The 20968-nt window shown below is 39.7% G+C and overlaps 2 protein-coding genes and 1 long non-coding RNA gene across 3 annotated transcripts in view; 2 read left to right on the top strand and 1 right to left on the bottom strand.

The window, feature by feature from the left end:
• Window positions 1-20968, bottom strand: part of LOC124267995 (tyrosine-protein kinase SRK2-like) — a 52953-nt gene that overhangs the window by 23099 nt on the left and 8886 nt on the right. The gene's annotated exons all lie outside the window — the stretch shown is intronic.
• LOC124267996 lies at window positions 2856-7666 on the top strand. The gene is made up of 4 exons (XR_006896173.1): window positions 2856-2951; window positions 4874-4875; window positions 4943-4957; window positions 7656-7666. It is a non-coding gene; the product is annotated as an uncharacterized LOC124267996 (long non-coding RNA).
• Window positions 17931-19493, top strand: LOC124268003 (ribosome-binding protein 1-like). Its single transcript, XM_046703002.1, has 2 exons — window positions 17931-18469; window positions 18554-19493. Exons 1-2 carry the CDS (start codon window positions 17931-17933, stop codon window positions 19491-19493), a joined length of 1479 nt encoding a protein of 492 aa, XP_046558958.1.

The raw sequence follows: 20968 nt of genomic DNA on the forward strand, positions 1-20968 counted from the left end.
GTAAAACTACCAAACTTAGACTTTGAAACAAATGACTTAGGAGGGTGTGGGGTAGCCTAGTGGTTAAAGTGTTTGCTTGTCACGTTGAAGACCGGGGTTTGATTCCCCACATGGGTACAATGCGTAAAGCCCATTTCTGAAAATGTTAAACATTTTAAAACTGAAAGTAATATGATGGCTTTGTTGAGGTGCAGGTGACATGGAAGATAACATGACAAAAACATGTCAGACAACATTACAGTGCCTGACTGACTCAGTTTAGTTTTACACCGCTTTTAGCAATATTTCAGCAACATCACGGCGGGAGACACCTGAATTTGGCTTCACACATTGTACCCAATTGTGGGGATTCGAACCCCGGTCTTCGGCGTGACGAGACAACGCTTTAACCACTAGGCTACCCCTGGACCGCCCCACATTACAGTGACTGCAATATTGATATACAATGTCAAAATACTTTTAAGTAAATAGGAACTTTTAACAAGCTTAATAATGTAAATAACATGCTTTCCTAATTCTGCCAATGGCATTAACTTGACTAAGTTTTGTGAGTCGGAGAAATCCGTAGTGTTGGTTGTGTTAGTCTGTACTCAGAGTGGTCATCTATATAGGCTCTGTATTCGAACAAAGGCCATCAAACAACTGAACATAAACACGACTCCCAGCACATTCCTTCTTGAAGAAAATGCCCATTAATCCAACTATCAGATTTCCTTCAGGCAAGAAACAATATTTGTGTCAAAGTCTATCTTTGGTAATTTTATGAGTGAGTTCATGAGAAGGTGAGTGAGTGATGCTTAGGTTTTAGTCGGCTTTTAGCAACATTTAAGCATTGGTAAGGGACTGACATATTGATCCCACGTGTCGAAGTGAATCAGCTGTCTAGCAAAGCCTTTAATCAGTGACCCTGGTCAAAAAAAAGAAAAGTAAATCTGTTTTACTGACTTGTCAAAACACAACAGCTTTGAACACACCAGACAAAATCAAAGACAGATTTTATCACACTATCGCATCACAAAGTGAGTAAGTGAGTGGGTGAGTTTAGTTTTACGCCGCACTCAGCAATATTCCAGCTATATGGTCTGTAAATAATCTAGTCTGGACCAGACAATCTAGTGATCAACAGCATGAGCATCGATCTGCGCAATTGGGAACCGATGACGTGTCAACCAAGTCAGCGAGCCGGACCACCCGATCCCGTTAGTTGCCTCATACGACAAACATAGTCGCCTTTTGTGGCAAGCATGGGTTGCTGAAGACCTATTCTACCCCGGGTCCGCATCACAAAATCCAGGTCTGACTTGCATAAAAAAATATTGGTCACGTGTGACCATGTTATCAAATCTGAACACTAAATTAATTCTGTCACTTATTGCTGATTCTAACCAGAATTTTCATGAGGCGCACTTGTTTTAATGGCATAGGCTAATGAAGAAAGACCAAATCTTGCCAGAATTTTCATTGGGCTCACTTGTTTTAATGGCATGGGTTGTTGATGACCAATTCTTTCCTGGTATACAAACATCCATATCCAGATAAGGTCCATACATTAGCGTAACGATGTTGCAATATAGTGTTCTATCGTGATATCTCACAATACATCGGTTTACAACTCCTTTATTCCAGTCAACTGGAAACATTACATAGGATACATTACAAGTTAATTTAAAAACAAGCCAATAATTTATTAAATTAGTTCAAGAACTAGTTAATTTGGTATTGGGGAGGGGTACTTTTCGAAATGTTTTTTAGTTAGAAGATTAAGGACAAACACATCAAACACGTCAAGGCAGGGGGGGAACATGAACAATAAATCAACTGAAACTGAATATTTTCCTGCTTAGGTGTTGTCTAACATTATTTTTTCTTTATAGATCTGCAGACATGAAAAATGGACCACTGACAAAAATTGAAAATGACTTCTGATATCTTTTTAATAGTGCCAACTGTAAAAGTAAAAATATAATTGAAAATAACTTAAACAAAATATCACTCCAAAATTGAGATTGTGTTGAACAGAGAATTCTCTGCAAAAACAAAAAGTGTTAACCGCAAAGTTTAAAGCAACACAGATCGATGAAGAGTTACGGCCCTTCAATATCACCTGTCCAGCTGCAGAGACATACAGGCAGGAAAATGGCGACATTCTTGTGCCTCATGAAAGCAGTAGAGTGATATGGTTTTTAACCACTAACAATACAAAAACAAAACAAAGTCCGTAGCTCAACAAAAAACAAAATGAATTGCCTCGCTGAGCATCCGGTGACCAGAACACTCACCATTCTGACGGTCCAAAAGGCATGGCAGCCATGACAGAATGACACAAACCCTAAATTAGACAACACAGAAATGAAACTATTTCCATTAAAAAGTACCGGAAATAGAAAGTCCCAACAAGCACGCCTCAAAAACATAACTGTACGAGATAAACATTTCCTCCTATTGAGCCTTACTGTTCTAACAAAGAAGACTAAAATATACTTTAAAACTGAAAGGTTCCGACTCAGGTCAAGCTCACCTGATAAAGAAGCAGGAAGTAGGCCTCTAACGTAATTCAACAACCCATGAAGAAATTGTCTTCCATCAAAATCTTCATGTTAATACTGATACTTGAATGTAGACTGACATTTAGTAACAGAAACAAAGTTATCCTATTTAAAAAAAATAAATTCAGCAAACCAAATCCAAATAGATCCAATAACAATCCTTGGCATCAGGCTGTGGCAATCTAGACTTGCCTTATCATTCTAGACTTGAGTAGAACTCCTATTAAGTTATTCTCTATGGTCTGGTAGACACAAGTTGAGTGAAGCAAGAGACTTGACAGTAGGGGTGAAACAGTGTACCGCGGTATCAGTAGAACTGCAGTATTTTACCTTCGGTTCGGTATACCGTAATGCAATGCCAAAATTCAGTATTTCGGTTTTCGTATCGACATTTTATTCACCTTTGTAAACCTTTCCAAAATGTCTAGAAATCAAAACATTTTGTCAAAATCTATGCATTTCTTTGCTAGATGGCTCTTGTCAATTTCTGCATTATGATCTTATCTCATATACCGAACCGAACTGAACCTAACCGAAAGCCTTGAACCGCAATACGTACCATACCATAGTAAGAGTGTACTGTTTCACCCCTGCTTGACAGAGGCCAACTTTCTGTCATATGAGAATCTCCCTCTGCCTACTTGGTGGACTGGGTATGGAATGTGTAGAGTGTAGACACTATGGCAGAGATAAGACCAATCTGGAGAAGGTCATCTCTGAAGGCACACTGCACTGTTCTTCTAAAGCTTGGCTGACACTGCTGTTTATCAACTTTCATGACTGACCTAGGCTAATTCTGGCTTGGTCAAGGGTTTCAGATCGTTTTACATATCTACAAGCAGTCACTTTGATCAGGGTTTTAGGTACGAGGTTGGTGTGTTATTATGTTACTATGGGTCACAGATACAATATAACTCGAGTGGAAAAACACACTTGCTTAACATAACCATTAGAAGAATGTGTGTAGTTTGTCAGAACTGGAACAGAATTGAACACGTCATTGTTTTAAGGACCAACAACAAGACATAAATGTCCATAACACTACTAAGTTTGTACACAAACTTATGAAGTCCAATCATCTCACTTGCAGCCAACTGCATCATGTGAAGTGAGCATCAGAAATTATCTTGTTTATAATGCTTCCACAGTTATTAACGCTGAAGGGGGTTGTTGTCGGCACGGGTTACTACAGAAACGTACCTTGGCCATAATGAGAATACAGAAACGTACCCTAGGACGATTCCATTCCCATTGTGTCGTATTCTTGACCGGAACTGTCATACTGTTGATTAGATACATTTGATTGCGTTATGTAAGTAATGAGAATACACAGTAACGGATATTTCGCGATGCACATGAATACCACTCGGAATCAGTTGAACGGGAACAACTACATACGGTTTCGGTTTTGAATTGCGGAATATGGACTCGTCCGCCTTTTAGGGTACCGGGTACATTTCTGTATTTTGACTTTGTTTAGGGTACATATCTGTACACAGAAACGTACCTGGGGTACATGTCTGTAGTACCTGTGCCGACAACGACCCCTTCAGCCTTATTAACACCATACACAACAACTGAAATATGTAGTCACAGGTTCTAAGATCGAAGCGGTAGTGAATAAACTCAGTTCAAAGGTAACTAAAAATGATCAAACCCCAATGCTTTTGATGACAGATACAAGGCAGTTATTTACCCCATCTGCTCAGGTGTCTTCTGTAAATTGTACCTCTTATACACTCACAAGTGTGTCAAGATTAGTGACCATTAATACAATATACACATTCAAAACAATTTTACGACAATGCTTTTTTTTTTAATTTTTAATTACATCTATTAATCAGAGGTGATGTCATGTTAACATGAGACAAATGGGTAACGACCCTGGCTTTTAAATACGTAAACCGTATTAATTACTACGGAGATGGTATAGATTTGTTTTGTGTGATGCCAATGCAACCTTAATTTAAAACCATGGACATACTTGTCAACCACTTCTTTTATCCTGCTTTGGTCATCAGTACATTTTCTCCCATTCTGCAGTCAACATGATTCAACTAACACCTTCAACCCACAACAGAAAATTATCAATTACAGAGCTACAGATAACTTTTTGGACCATTGAGTTATGTACTCGCTTGTGTTCATCTCAAATGGGTATCTTAATTTTCTTTTGAGTAACCAAATAAATTGTACTTACCTCACTCAAATTCAATTGGGTATTTTGCCATTTTCCATTAATTGTAAAAATATGATAAAGTTTAAATGTTACTGTTTGTTATTTGTATTTGATCTGCAATATGAGAAACGATAAGAAAGACTGCAAGTTGTCAAGTTCATGTCCTGAAATAGAACCTCTTCAGTTATTTTATCTATCCACCGGTATGCAAGCTAAGATTTGACAGTTTTGTGTGTACGCATGTAAGATCACATTTATTGAGTATTTACAAAAATTCAAGCGTACTTGTACACAATGGACTTAATAGGGTTTGAGTTTTCACATAAATATTTTGCGTAATTTACGCAGATACGCAGCTTATCTGTAACTCTGAAGTAGCTCTAACTAATTCAGATCCAATAAACTGCTCATAACTGTATACATATGAAAATTTATGGCTAGGGGGGGTGATGGTGATTTTAAAGGGGGTCACCCATTTTGTTCTGGGGATGTAGGGGGTTCATCAATATTGAACAAATGCACTAGAGGGAATCAGCAATTTTGTACATAAAAATATTTTAAAATTATGCTTAAAATATTGTAAAGGGAGAGGAGGGGATCGTTGATTTTGTACATGACATGCAGGGGGGGCACTTATTTTGTACATAAATTTTAGGGGGGTCATTCACATTGTACATGCTTCTCCATAAAAATCATCATCACCCCCCACATCCCCCCTAGCCATAAATTATGAACGGTCCCTTAGTACGGTTTTATACCAGTTTTAGCAATATTCCAGCAATGTCACATATGGTGACACCAGAAATAATATTGTGTACCCTTGGAGGGAATAAAACCCAGGTCTTCAGTCTGATGCAAGTGGTTTAACCACTGGGCTGCCCCACTAACCCTCCAAAATATCATTGGACATGAACATCGGAACATACGTACTCAGTAAATGTTGCCTTGTTCACTTCCTTTTGAATTCCTGTTGCACCACAGACACAATCAAGTTGTACATCCAACATATCCTCTTCCTGTCACGATCCTATATCCATGGTCACACGATAAAGTTATTCCACATCTACAGTTTTTCAGTACCCGACACAAGCATGGAGCTCCTGGCTGATACATACACAAGCATCTATGTCCAATTATCAGAAATCGGAAAAAGCCAGAGCAATTTCGACTCCATCCATTGAACAAAAGAAGGAAGTTTCTCCTCATGCAATAATTAAGAAACACGATCCAGCTTATAAAACAATGTCTCAGATGTCTGATACTGAGCAGGCCCAGCAACACCAGGGGCACTGTATGTGGCCAGTGTTAATGATCCTCGGTCAGAAGAGGTCAATGAATAGGCTACAATGGTGGGTGGGACCTACATCTACTGGAGTTTTTACAATGATGCTCCTTCAAGCCTGGTCTCCAGACTATTGATCAGATGCTCTCTCATCTGATGTAAACAGGACATGTTGATACAGGATCGGAAACAACAGAGTAATTGATTAGGAAGGCTGTGAAAATACTTGATACAAATCATTCATTTACTGACATTAAACAGTTCAGCTATTGCAGAGGTGCGAAAAACACACAGTAGGGCCGTAAATCAAAAGAAGGGAATTTCAAGTGTTTGAAGCATCCAACAAGGATTGGGTTTTTATGTCTGATGAGGCAATCACAAAAATGACGAGGCGTGGGGGTGTCTTCTGTATTCAACTTGCCGTACAGATGAGATCATTGCTTATATCACAATTTGTCTTGGTTAATGCAAGTAATAATAGAATAAATATATGGTGGTCATCCATTGATGACACTGACAAGATAGGGCATGGTGCTTACATTAAAGGGTGACTCTGGGATTTGGAACCTGAGAGGAGCCTGGCATGGGTAAGGGAAGTAACTCTACTGTACATTGTGAATGGTAACATCTGTGAGTGGAAACATTAATAATAATAAGATGTCTTATAATGCGCTAATCTCCACACGCAACAAAGCATACTCAAAGCGCTTACACAAACATATATATATACATCATGATGAAAAGTCTAATTCTCAAACAAATGAGTCTTGAGGCTTGCTTTAAATGCATCAAGGTTGGGACGGTCCTGAGGTTTACTGGCAGACAATTCCATTTGCGTGCAGCAGCAATTTGGAAAGACCGTGATCTAAAGGTTTTCATACGGTATGGCAATAACTGAAGCTGTAGTTGATCAGCAGATCTGAGATCTCTTGCAGGTTCATACACAGCAATGAGATCGTTGAGACATTGTGGGAGCAGTAGTACTTTGTAGAACAGTGAGAACAGTGTACAATGTAGTCAGTCCTATTTCAGCTTATCACAACTTTGGAAGTATTCAGTGAGTGACCTACCCCAAACCATCCTCAAACATCCAGTGTTTTACTTATCTCCATTCTGGAAGGAGAAACACCCTCCACACATTCATGATCACAGCTTTGTTCTGGAAGTGATGTCACCAGCCCCAGCTCTCTTAAAATTAATTACCGCCATTTGTGAACTTCAACTCAAAAAACCAATCAAGATTCTCCTGAACATGAATTCACCATAGATCTACTTCCAGCATCACAGGCTCATTTGTACAAGCCTTTCATGCATTAAAATGAATCATAGGACTATCTTAAAAACATCTTTCTGCTGGAGCACCATGACACTAAGGGAAGCTCCTGTTTAACAAAACTCTGCGATAACGTTTGCAATTTCATAATGAGTAGTGTGATTTGATTGGAGATATATTTTAGTGCATTTCAAACTCCACATAGAGCCTACTGGTTGACTGTGTGGCCCATGCCCTCCTGGTTTTTATTTTAAGTGGTGCAATTAGTGCCCTAGGCTGCTTTCCACAAAACGATCTTAAATCACACTTACAGTAGGGTAGTTGCAAAGGTCTCAGACCGGACTGCAATTTCCACAATCAGCCCCTGGGTGAGAGTCCTTCAAAATGGGATACTGCTCCCAGTGGGGTAGTCTGTCTCACAGTCCCTGAACCACATTATTTTCCCCAATGCTTAGCCCTCCCTGCAGTGCTGAAGTTCTAAATAAAGCAAGTCTAGATTTCCCAGGTTCTGAATCTCTGGTCTCTCTGGGGCTCCATTTCAATTTAAATGGGCTTGTTTGTTACTATCAAAATTATATATATTCAGAGACTAAGCCTTAGTCTACCAGTGGGGTAGTGGAGTTATTAGCTGGACTGATGGACACAACCTGGGACTGCCCTCACACAGAAATCTTGCATATTGGATGTAACCTGTGTTGAAAATACTCAGGACGATTCTGCTGCTGGGTAGATCTGACACAGACGCATGTCAGTCCGATTCTCATGCTGAGTGACGTTAACAGAAACATACTGAAACTTGGATACAATAGAAATAGTTTAATATTACAGAGCTACAGATAACTTTTTGGGTCATTGAGTTATGTACTCGTTTGTGTGTATTTCAAATGGGTATCCTAATTTTCCTTTGAGTAACCAATAAATTGTACCCACCTCACTCAAACTAAATTGGGTAAATTGCCATTTTCCATTAATTGTAAACATATAATATAGTTTAAATGTTGGTTTACGTGTTTGTTATTTATATTTTAACTATAAAGAAGCTATAATAAAGACTGCAAGTTTCCAAGTTCATGTGTTGAAATAGAACCTCTCAATATACATCAGTTATTTCACCTAACATTTGACATTTTTGTGGGTACGCTTGTAAGATCAAAGTGATTGAGTATTTACAAAAATTCAAGCGTACTTGTACGCAATAGGAATTGGGTTTTCACATAAATATTTGCATTATTTACGCAGATACGCAGCTTATCTATACCTCTGTATTAAATGGTGCATCAATATAGTATCTATTACAACGTTCAGTCTTGTCAAGCCATTCGTTTCATTATTGTGGGAAACCCACTTTCTAAAAATAGAATATCTAATCTGATTGCATTAAAAAAACTAAGGTAATTTTTTCAATCTGAAGATAATTATGCAATATCACATACTGAACTGGGTATAACTGATTATCAATTGTTAATTACCACTAACTGTGAATTAATTTTCTAACAAATACTTTTTACAAAATGGTCCATTTTTATCTGCATATGACTCCCTTGGGGACAGAAAGGGAGTCAAGATAACTCCTATATTGAGGAGCCAAGGGCAATCCCTGTACAACTGATACCAACATTTTTAACTATACCTGTCTTAACAAGTAGGTAGGAGTATGCAAGATGACACAGTCATCAATTACAGTACAGTTTCGCACAAAAGCCAAGTCACGGATGACTCTCTCCCCAATAGTGATTGTGCCTATCCAAGTATAGTGTTCATTCTGTCGCAGGCCAGTGTAAATCATCCTGTGAATTATGTTGTAGCAGTCATGCTGTGGATGATGTCAGCATGACATTTTTTTATCATGTTCGTGAGTTGATCCTGTGTGATGTCAATGCCCGGACTTTTTGATCAGGTTCTCGTCACGTGTCCAACCTAAAATAATCGTGCTGTTGTTGGAAACCAACCATGTGTTTCAAAATGGTGAACAGACTAAACAATTCTAGGAGTTGAGGGAAGGTACTCTGCAAGGAATACTTGCATTTTAACCTGTGAAGATCTGGGTTAGAATTGGTCTTCAGTAACCCATGCTTGTTGCATGACTAACTGGCACTCTCCTACCCAGAGTTCCATGCGGCAAGCCAGCATAGTACCTCTGCCACAGGCCAGAAAGATGTGACAATTCAGCACATCTTGCACCGTCCATTTAATATAATGTACATATTTCTTAAGTCTTTTATTTTGACGAGTCTACACATCTTATTAAACATCTTTGATGGAATGGTTTAGTTTCAGAAAATATCCTAAAACATGTAACACTATTTCGATTTGTGTAGCGATCCTTTGTTTACATAGGTTGTACGGCTCCATGTGCTGTCATCGAAGCAAATGATGAGAGCAAACGATGCAGCCAGTTTGATATCTTAAATATGTACTGTCACAAATCTTAATGTTGCAGTTGTGGAAGAATATACATGTAACAATGGAAAAAAAAGCGAAGACCGCGCCGAAAAGCTTGCGTAAGACCAGTCTCTTCTTATTTTCTTATTATGAATATGCAGATTTGTTTACAAACAAGAGGAAAGTCCAGTCACGTAATATGCAAATTAGCCTGTGGCAGTGATATTATGCTAAGTCATCACTCTGCCGGATTGTGACTAACCGGATCGGGTGGTCAGGTTCACAGACTTGGTTGACATACATCAGCACACCTCAGTTGTGTAGATCGATGCTCATGCTGTTGATCACTGAGTTGTCTGGTCCAGACTCGATTATTTACAGACCACTGCCATATAACTGGAATATTGCAGAGCGTGGCATTAAACAACGAACAAACCAATCATGACATCATATACTTGGACTTGACTACTTCTGCCCCAAGGACCTGTGTCCAAAGATAGCCTGACACCACCTGGGACTTCTTGTGCCCCAGGTCCAACACAACTGGCTACCTTGTGCCCCCAATGATAGCCCTGACACCACTAGACTACTTGTGCCCCCAGGATTGTCCAACACAACTGGCTACCTGTGCCCCCAAAGATAGCCTGACACCACTAGACTACTTGTGCCCCCAAGATTGTCCAACACAACTGGCTACCTGTGCCCCCAAAGATAGCCTGACACCACTAGACTACTTGTGCCCCAAGGATTGACCTGTGCCCCCAAAGATAGCCTGACACCACTAGACTACTTGTGCCCCCAAGATTGTCCAACACAACTGGCTACCTGTGCCCCCAAAGATAGCCTGACACCACTAGACTACTTGTGCCCCCAGGATTGTCCAACACAACTGGCTACCTGTGCCCCCAAAGATAGCCTGACACCACTAGACTACTTGTGCCCCCAAGGATTGTCCAACACAACTGGCTACCTGTGCCCCCAAAGATAGCCTGACACCACTAGACTACTTGTGCCCCCAGGATTGTCCAACACAACTGGCTACCTGTGCCCCCAAAGATAGCCTGACACCACTAGACTACTTGTGCCCCCAGGATTGTCCAACACAACTGGCTACCTGTGCCCCCAAAGATAGCCTGACACCACTAGACTACTTGTGCCCCCAGGATTGTCCAACACAACTGGCTACCTGTGCCCCCCCAAAAGAGATAGCCTGACACCACTAGAGCAAGATTGTCCAACACAACTGGCTACCCGTGCCCCAACAGATAGCCTGACACCACTAGACTGCTTGGGCCCCCAGAAACAGTGTCCACCTGTTTTAATACATGTTATAAGGCTCTGTAAACACGGAGAACACACGGCAATAGTAACAATTAGGGATGCCACTATACATCGATACTTTTTCTAAGATGATACAATTATTGATACCTTCAAATCCGTACCGATATTTAGTTTTGAAAGTATCGGTTTAAATATGTTTATGTATCGTTTACATTTTGCAATTGTATCATGTGTTTCGATGCTATGAGAGTTATAAATTATTATTTTTCATGCACAAAGATGGGAAATTGGAACTTTTTTATCTCTGATAATAAAAAATGTTGATCTTTTCAAAGACAGCTAAAAATATGAAACATTAATGTTCAAAATGTAATTAAATTTACGCAACAATGCCGCGAAAATAGGTATTGTGATACGTATCGAATTGTGACATGGGTATTGTGATACGTATCGATTCATGAAACTTATGTATCGTGACATCCCTAGTAGTAGTAACAATACAGAAACCTGATCTCAGTATACCAGAACATTTTTCAGTTCTGTCCTCTTTCATTTACAATTTTCAAAGACCCGATTGGCTCAACTCCCATGCTTATTTTCAAAATGAGCCTAAACTCTGTAATTTGTGCCCTGTTAGAAACCAAGAACATGGAAAATACATTGATGGTTAGAATGATATAAATATGAAAATGTAACTTAGCAGAGGACAAAATGGTGTTAAACCGACTGAAGAAAACATTATTGAAGCTGGTGCTTTCCTCTGTACACTCAATATCCTTTACAGAGATAACTGTTCAAATGAACCAGAACAAATTCAGATCTAAAACCAATTGATCATGCATCACATTACATGGAGCAATTCACTTCCTTGTGGACACAAACCATGGCTAGAAGGGCTTGTATCTTATCAGGCCTAAAGATCGTTCATGTGACGTAACACGACGTAATCTACCAGGGAGCTACTGCCTGTTGCCTACTGTCTTGTCGGGTCATCATGGATATATACACCCACGTTAGGGGGGCATGGTATTATCACTCAGTACATCAGGATTTGAATGCAAATGAATATGTATTGCAAAAAAAACGGAAAATCAGTTATTTCTTCTTTTCTTCAAAATCAAAATCTTGTAGACAATGTTTGCACGAGTGGCATGTCAACATGACATAATGTGATCCGGAAAACACATCACTGGTCTTGGATAAAAGGACAAGTGGCTGTTTCTAAAGCTGTTGACTATTAATAATGGATGTGAATTACAATGTTTAAAGGAAAAAGGAAATATGAAAAAGTTTGTTATAAACCAGTTTAAAGTAACAACTTATAAAAACATAAGTCTGTCTGATGCAAAACTGCAAAAGGAGTCCAACTAAAGTCTGGAGTTACTACAAAGTCTAGGTTGATTCAGCTGAAATTTAATTAATTGATTTATTAATATTTTAATGTAAGATAACTTTATTTCTTGGTCTATATGTCAGTCTAAATAAAATTCTGAAAAAACAACAACCTTGAAACTGACAGGATTCATGATTTGTTTTTCATCAACAAATCAAACCAGGAGTAAGTTGGGTTTTATGCCGCTTTTAGCAATATTCCAGCAATATCACAGCAGGGGACACCAGTAATGGGATTCACAAATCGTAACATGTACCCATGTGGGGAACCAAACATGGCATGATGAGCTAACGCTTTAACCACTGGGCTACCGCACCGCCCCATCAAACCAGGAAACAAATGTATGACAATATTGATATTAATGTGAGACATTCAGTATGAATACTGATTTCATGGTCCCGAAAAACCTCACCAGGAAAACTTTCATAAAACATAGCTACAACAAATATATATGTAGTTTGTACAAACTTAGAACATTTCATGCCAGTGTTGTAAGGAAACAGATTCTTTGACACATAATTTAGTATAATGTCAGTTTAATATTCTTTATCAAATTCTACATAAACTAAACGCTGTCACGAGGAGAGAAAGATGAATGTTAAGTTGTTTATTTTTGTAATTTAAATTTTATTTCTGAATCACTGTTACAGTCAAAACTAAGCAGCCAGGGGACAGCTCAGTCCGAAGATATACAGTAATGTAATGGGGTACAGGTGGAATTTTTTACAAAACAAGACAATCCATTCACTCACCATTCACACAAGTACAAGATTTTTTTTAATTATCAAACATATTAATAATATAATTAATTCAGTCGCTGAATAAGCCATGATTTAAGAGCCATTTCAAATAAAATTTGGCGTTACAGCTTTTGTTAAAGAAAATACATTTTTCAATACTATATCTCAATCTCAACTCACTTCTGAACTGAGCAATATTTGGTAAAACAGATTTGAGCTTGCATTTGTACAAATAATATTTTCCCAATAATATGAACAAGTCAAATAAAACAGTAAAAACATTTTTCTTACAGCCAAAAATGATCAGTTCCATAGTGAGATTGAGATCATGGATGTGGTCACAACCTTCTGTTAACCATGATAAAAATGTTGACCAAAAGGTTTGCACAAATTCACATTCCCATAATAAGTGACAAATAGATTCCGTTTCTTCATTACAGAATGGTCATAAGTCAGAATCTTTTATTTTAACTTTTTTAAGAAATGTATTGGTAGTTAAAATTCTATGGAGTATCCTGTACTGGAACCATCTCAATTTGGTGTCTTGTGTTGATTTAAACGATTTTAGGAACATACAGTTCCAGTCAAGACCACACTGAAAATCCTCTTGCCACTTTAACTGTGCTCTTGCGGTCCTTATTGAAGAACAAAGGATATAGTAATAGGCTTTGGAGCCTTTATTAATTGAAAGTAACAACCGAGTAATTGGTGGGTTATCTCCCATTTGACAGACACCCAATTGACAGACACTGAACTAGAAGGTTAATTAGGGTAACACCTATGGGTATAATAGAACAGTCCACTTTCTAGTGAGTAGAGCAGGGTGAGCCTGAAACAGGTTCGTTACTGAGAAGTTTGATTGTGTGTAAATAACTAGAACTTTGTTGTGATTAAATGATAAATGATTTCTCTTCTCAAAATTGATTTTACTATCAATTACTATCGAATATAAAAACAGGTTTGTCACTGAGAGATTTGATTGTGTTTATTGTTAGAAAAGACCCCTCCCAATAATAGCATATGTACAACCGAAGTTAACTGAGAAAATGTTTTGTTGGAGAGATATAGATATGTACATATTTGAAAACATTCTGATTTGCAGTAAATGAGACACCTGTATTGCCATGTAAGATACGATTAATACCAATCAGTGTTCTAATTTCAACAATACTTTCTAAAGATTGTAACAGTTTATGTCTTTGAGTAGTATACAATGGACATTCAAGGAAGTAATGAAAAACATTCTCACATCCATGGCCACTATTGACATGATGCGTCATATTTTAAATATTTATTCTAAATAAATCGTAATTAAGTGCACTCGTCATATATCTTAATATTGTGTGCAAAACATATAACTTCTTTATTCCATATGAATAATATTTAGGTTCACATTTGTCTTCATTTGATTTATATGATACAACAGTGTCGCAATTTCTAATAGCTAAGCTAATGTTTTCAATATGATGATGCCGACTCCCGTTAGACTAGAAGGTTAAACCGAAATGATTATGAAAATAAACTGTTTTTATATTGCAGCAATAAAAATTCAAATTACTGTCTTTTCGTCCATCTTTCAAAATAAATAATATAGCTTCAGTTTGTTCCTGTGTTTTGATTTGGACTATTCCATTATAATGTGTAGGTAACAGGTAGTAGATAATCTATTCACTGAACCGTAAATGTTGTTGTTTTAAGGTGTCTGCGAAGTGGCTGATTGCGTAATGGGAGGACACCAATTGGTGTATTTCCTGCACATTGTCCAGTGTTTTCTTTCACAATTGACAAGCCAGCAAAATATTTTCTTATAGAGCTAATGACACCATAGTATTCTAAAAAAGATACATTCAATTGATACCTTTCATTAAAATCAACCACAGACAGATAACTGCCATTTTCATCAACAAGATCACAAATTTGAGAGATACCCCTTTGAAACCACCTTTCATAAAATATAGTTTTCTTATCAATAACAATATTGCTATTATAAAATATATGATCAGAAAAGAAATCTTCAAAATTATCAGGTTTAATTTTACTTGAATAATTATAAAAAGCATTGAAACAATCAATCCAGAAGGGATTTTTCAGATTTCTGACAAGTTTTTTCAAAAATTCTTTGTCATGCTCATTAAATTCACTACATTTACAATAACTAGCATTTAAAATATATTTCCACTTAGGATCTTTAGTAACTAGTTTTCTCATCCAAGTAACCTTCAAGGCTTTGACATATTCAAATATATTAATCATACCCAATCCACCCTCCTTAACTGGTCTACATATTGTTTCTCTCTTTATGATGAATCTTAAGTTGGTTTATTTTGAATGCATTAAATCCAATGTAATGGCAGGGATTTACAGGATGCGAATTCCTGCTTCCTGTACACATAAAATTGACAATGGACACAACAAAATTTATTAGCGCATCCACAGGGACGCAGAAAAAGTCAAAATACTTTCTGTAAAAATTCCAGTCAAGTAAAAATAAGTTATAACTGAGTTTGCAACTAGCTGGGTTATGGTATCATTTGCAATTCAATTACTGTAACAATGCGATGATCATGATGCACAAGACAATACAGTACTAATATTTATCTAAGTGTCTCGACCCCCATCTTGTTGTCCAGGACCCCTGAAATTTAAGAGTGTGAGTCCCAGGGACCCTCAAAACAGGACTCAAGGTATATCCCTGTAATGGTATCAAACGTTTCCATTGTTATTAAAGTAGGAAACAGTAATTGCTAGTTATAAACAACTGATGTTAACAATATCCTGTGATGTCTGCATTGGCTACGCTATTTAGTTTCCTTGTGTACAACAACGGCCTGGAGTTGGCAAGATTGATGACATAGTATGGTTCTCCATCAGATAAAACTTAACAACCACCGCTTATGGAATTGGAGTTGTACAACAATGTGATATTGTTCAAGAAGCAACACTAGACAACAGCATTTTGATATATAGAGAATCTCACCCGAGTGTCTTTTGATATCAAATATATCACCACGAGTTGATAAAGTAACAAATATCCGACGCTTGCCGAGGATATTTTTTACTTTTATCAACGAGTGTTGATATATTTGATATCAGAAGACACGAGGGTGAGATTCTATTTATCATCAAAAATCACTCTTCATTAGTTTTCAATGAAAAATGTACATCTCTGAACACAGTACTGCCATTAGATTTGCAGTGCAGCGATGTCATAACATTGTGACAACAAGTTCATGACGTCATAACATTGTCAGGGCATTGTACAAAATCTACTGTCAAAACGATATCTCCTAGGAGATATCGTTTGATCTCACACAAGCGATATCTCCTGTGGAACACAGTTTTGGATGATATAACATTTTGGCAACACAGCACTTTAGTCCATGAGACAAAACTAAAGAACTGCGGCGTGTAGAAATAGTGAGAGTGAGTTTAGTTTTAAGCTGCTTTCAGCAATATTGTGGCAGGGAACACCAGAAATGGCCTTCACACATTATACCCACTTTGGGAATCAAACCTGAGTCTTCGGTGACGAGAGAATGCTTTAACCACTAGGCTACCCCACCGGCCCACCTGTGGAATTAACGTGTATAACATTGTGATATTGTTTAAGAAACAACACTATACAAAGGGCATGTTAATAACATCCCACTCAGGCAACATAGTAATGTTGTTCATAAACATAACATAAAAACAACAAATGTACAACACTGTGATGTTGTTTATTCAACACGCTGTTACTAAGGCCTCGGGATATTACAGGCATATGAAACATTAAAGTTATTCATCGAACACCCCCGACTGCATTGCTAACTGACACAAAACTGATGACCTATCCTAAACCTACCCTGACCTACCCTGAAGGAACCCGTCAACAACAGAATGTTACCAAGCTGCCATGAAGACATCTACAGCATGTAGTCATGCTGGCACTACCAGGGGCAGTAACATTACTTCCTGGTCCCAGCTAAATGTGGGCCAGATCTATTGTGTGCTGTTAGTCACAACGAGGGTAGAGTGAACTCACAGCTCAGCTCATTATTATCAAATTGGGGGAAAACATTAAGTAGTCATCACATATTTTCACCCGTTTCAGAAGAGAATGACTAGTGGACATATGTAACTTGCATCATTGGAATCGTATTTTGTAAAGTCATGTTCCAAGGACTAGTGGAAACTTTATCTTACTAGTCCTCAGATGTTGCTTGAATGAAACAGACTATTTACTATGCTTCAATTTTTCTCAGTTTTATCCAGTTACAATTTCAAGCAAAACAGTGAGTGAGTGGGTTTAGTTTTATGCCGCTTTTAGCAATATTCCAACAACATCACGGTGGGACACCAGAAATGGGCTTCACACATTATATCCACGTGGGGAATCGAACCCGGGTCTTCGGCGTGACAAGTGAATGCTTTAACCATTAGGCTACCCCACCGCCCCTAAAGCAAAACAGAAGTACAGAACTCAAACATCAAATACCTGAGGATGATTATCAAGGAATTTGTACATGTCCTCTACACATGGTCTTGTGCTAGCAAACTAGAGTGAATTCTAAAGAATCTACAATGATGTTGTGGTACATTTAATATGTATAAGATCATTTTTCCTGTAACTATTAATTCACCATATGACACGACATGGTATTTTTATCCTGATCTGAAGTTCAACATCCTGCTGTTTTGAAGTGATGATATTCTCCAAAGAGTCTAACATTATTCACATAATACCTTCCGGGTCTCCTTGAACTGTTGTGTGTTCTATGTGTAGTACATCAGCTCTTCAGTGTTCATGAAGCTTCATCATCTTTCATGATGCTTTGAGATCTAGTTACTAACCATCCAATCAAACTTTAGGATATGGTTTCAGTGAAAGGGACACATGCAAGGGAACCCAGCGAGGACACCTGCAAGAGCGACACCAGTGAGGACCCCAGCAAGAGAGACACCTGCAAGAGGGACACCAGCAAGAGAGACACCTGCAAGAGGGACACCAGCAAGAGGGACCCCACACCAAGCAAGAGGGACACCTGCAAGAGGACACCTGCAAAGAGGGACCCCAGCAAGAGGGACCCCAGCAGAGGGAACCAGCAAGAGGGACCCCAGCAAGAGGGGGAGGGACCCCAGAAAGAGGGACACTTTAAAGCAAGAGGGACCCCACCTGCAAGAGGGACACCAGCAAGAGGGACCCCAGTGAGAGGGACCCCCCAGCAGAGGGACACCTGCAAGAGCGATGACACCAGCAAGAGGGACCCCAGCAAGAGGGACACCTGCAAGAGGGACACCAGTGCAAGAGGGACACCTGCAAGAAAGATGGACCCCAGCAGAGAGGGACACCTGCAAGAGGGACCCCAGCCAGAGGGACCCCAGCAAGAGGGACACCTGCAAGAGGGACACCAGCAAGAGGGACACCATCAGCAGGACATCATCTTCAAGAGATCTAGTTACTAACCATCAATCAAACTTTGAGGATATGGTTTCAGCATAAAAGGGACACATGCAAAGGAACCCAAGAGGGACACCTGCAAGAGGCTGACACCAGCAAGAGGACACCCAGAGGGAAGAGGGAGACACCTGCAAGAGGGACACCCTGACAAAGAGGGACCCCAGCAAGAGGGACACCCTGCCAGCAAGAGGGACACCCAAGAGGGACACCAGCTAGAGGGACCCCAGAAAGATGGACCCCAACGAGAGGGACACCTGCAAGAGGGACACCAGCCAGAGGGACCCAAGCGAGGACACCTGCAAGAGGGACCCCAGCAAGAGGGACACCTGCAAGAGCGATGCCAGCAAGAGGGACCCCAGAACATCAGCAAGAGGGACACCTGCAAGAGGGACACCAGCAAGAGGAGGACACCAGTGAGGACCCCAGCAAGAGAGACACCTGCAAGAGGGACACCAGCCAGAGGGACAGGACACCTGCAAGAGGGACCCCAGCAAGAGGGACACCTGCAAGAGCGACACCAGCAAGAGGGACCCCAGCAAGAGGAGGGATGCAAAAGGGACACCCAGCAAGAGGGACACCAGCAAGAGGGACCCCAGCAAGAGAGACACCTGCAAGAGGGACACCAGCAAGAGGACACCTGCAAGAGGGACCCCAGCAAGAGGGACACCTGCAAGAGCGATGCCAGCAAGAGGGACCCCAGAAAGATGGACCCCAGCGAGAGGGACCCCTGCAAGAGGGACCCCAGCAAGAGGGACACCTGCAAGAGGGACCCCAGCAAGAGGGACCCCTGCAAGAGGGACCCAGCAAGAGAGGGACCCCAGCAAGAGGGACCCAGCAAGCAAGAGGGACACCATCAAGCGGGACCCCAGCAAGAGGGACCCCAGCGAGAGGGACACCTGCAAGCGGGACCCCAGAAAGATGGACACCAGCAAGAAGGACCCAAGCGAGAGGGACCCCAGCGAGGGGGACACCTGTAAGGGACCCCAGCACATGAAATCTTTATCAGGTAACAGTAAGTGTCGACACATTTAACAATTTAACCATCAGGAATATACACAATTTCACTGCTTGACACTACAGAGACATGACTGCAAGCCTGCACGCTGGATGGATGCAATTATGGAGGAATGCAGTGTGTCCATATAACAGTGTGAAGTATTGATGTGTGTGTAGATGTTTCTCACTGAGTGGAGCAGGGTTTCAGACATATCAGGACAACACAGTCTGGACCAGACAAACCAGTGACTGAAAGCATGAGGTTCGATTCAAGCCACGGAACATTTCAAGGTATCATACACAATTAGAAGTGTCAGACAGAACAACTGAATGAACAAATATTGTCTTTGACTGCTAACTTTGAACAAAACGTTTTTTTCAGAGGAAACTAACATCTTATCGACATAACATTTAGACATTTTCTTATTTTATAACTATCTCAACTGATAACAGACAAAAACCTGGATAGGTCTTAGCACAATAAAGATTTAGAATTGACAAAACTGACACTTTCAATATGGCCGCATTTCAGGCCATTTTAAATTCCTGGGCCTAGATTTTCGAAGCTCTCTTAGCGCTAAGATAGTCGAAAGTTAATGTTAATGTATGGCACTTACAACTATTTTAGCGTTAAGAGAGCTTCGAAAATCTAGGTCCTGATCAGATGGGACCATCATAAGAGATGATGAATTCTGGGGCTGAATCCCATCAGTAGTCTGATAGGCTGCTGTCACAGAAAGGGTACTTGTCTATCCTACATGCCTCAAAAAGTGACCAGCGCACAATCAGCTTTCAGGGTATAAGATATATAAAACATGTTTGCAGGTGTTACAGGTTTTTGACTACATTGGTAAACCCTGTTGAGCATTTACAAGGTGCTGACAAAGAAAGAACAATAATCAAGGCAAATCTTGAATTTCTCTGTACCTTTACACGATTCTGGAAGCTGAACTAACTCAAAACTGGAACATTCAATGTCAAACAGAGGAAACATCCACAACCATATATAGGAGTCACTAGGGTCAGCTATTTCTAGTATCTGAATCTAGGGACCACAAAATCTCTACCTGGTGAAACTGAGTTGATGACAAGGCCCCTTTCACATTCATGCTTCGTTCAGAGCAGTGGGCAAGGTTGCATATGTATATATGATGTTTCAGAAGAAGAAAAAAAAGGACTGTCGGAAGCAGCAGCATCTGATGTGGCATCCTATGCCCACGAGCAGGATGAAATTGCAGGAAGTCATCATCCAAATGTGAACCCTCAAACACTTCATACTTGATCATTTCCAACAGTTTTTGTCACAAGCATATACCAGTGGGTAGAATTTTACACCACTCTCAGAACTATTCCAGCCACTGATCACTTTGAGCGATGCTGAAAAAGACTTCATACACTGCTGCAATCATGCGGGGAATTAAACCATGTCTACCCCCATCTTCCTTAGATATGTACT

This window comes from Haliotis rubra, unplaced genomic scaffold, assembly GCF_003918875.1.
Source record: "Haliotis rubra isolate DU_JTF1 unplaced genomic scaffold, ASM391887v1 Scf1354, whole genome shotgun sequence".
Lineage (NCBI taxonomy): Eukaryota > Metazoa > Mollusca > Gastropoda > Lepetellida > Haliotidae > Haliotis > Haliotis rubra.

Coding starts and splice junctions, on each gene's coding strand:
- LOC124268003 (XM_046703002.1), top strand. CDS start 17,931: ATGGTTTCAGTGAAAGGGACACATGCAAGGGAACCCAGCGAGGACACC. Junction 18,470..18,553: donor CACCTGCAAGAGGGACACCA/GCAAGAGGGACA, acceptor ATATGGTTTCAG/CATAAAAGGGACACATGCAA.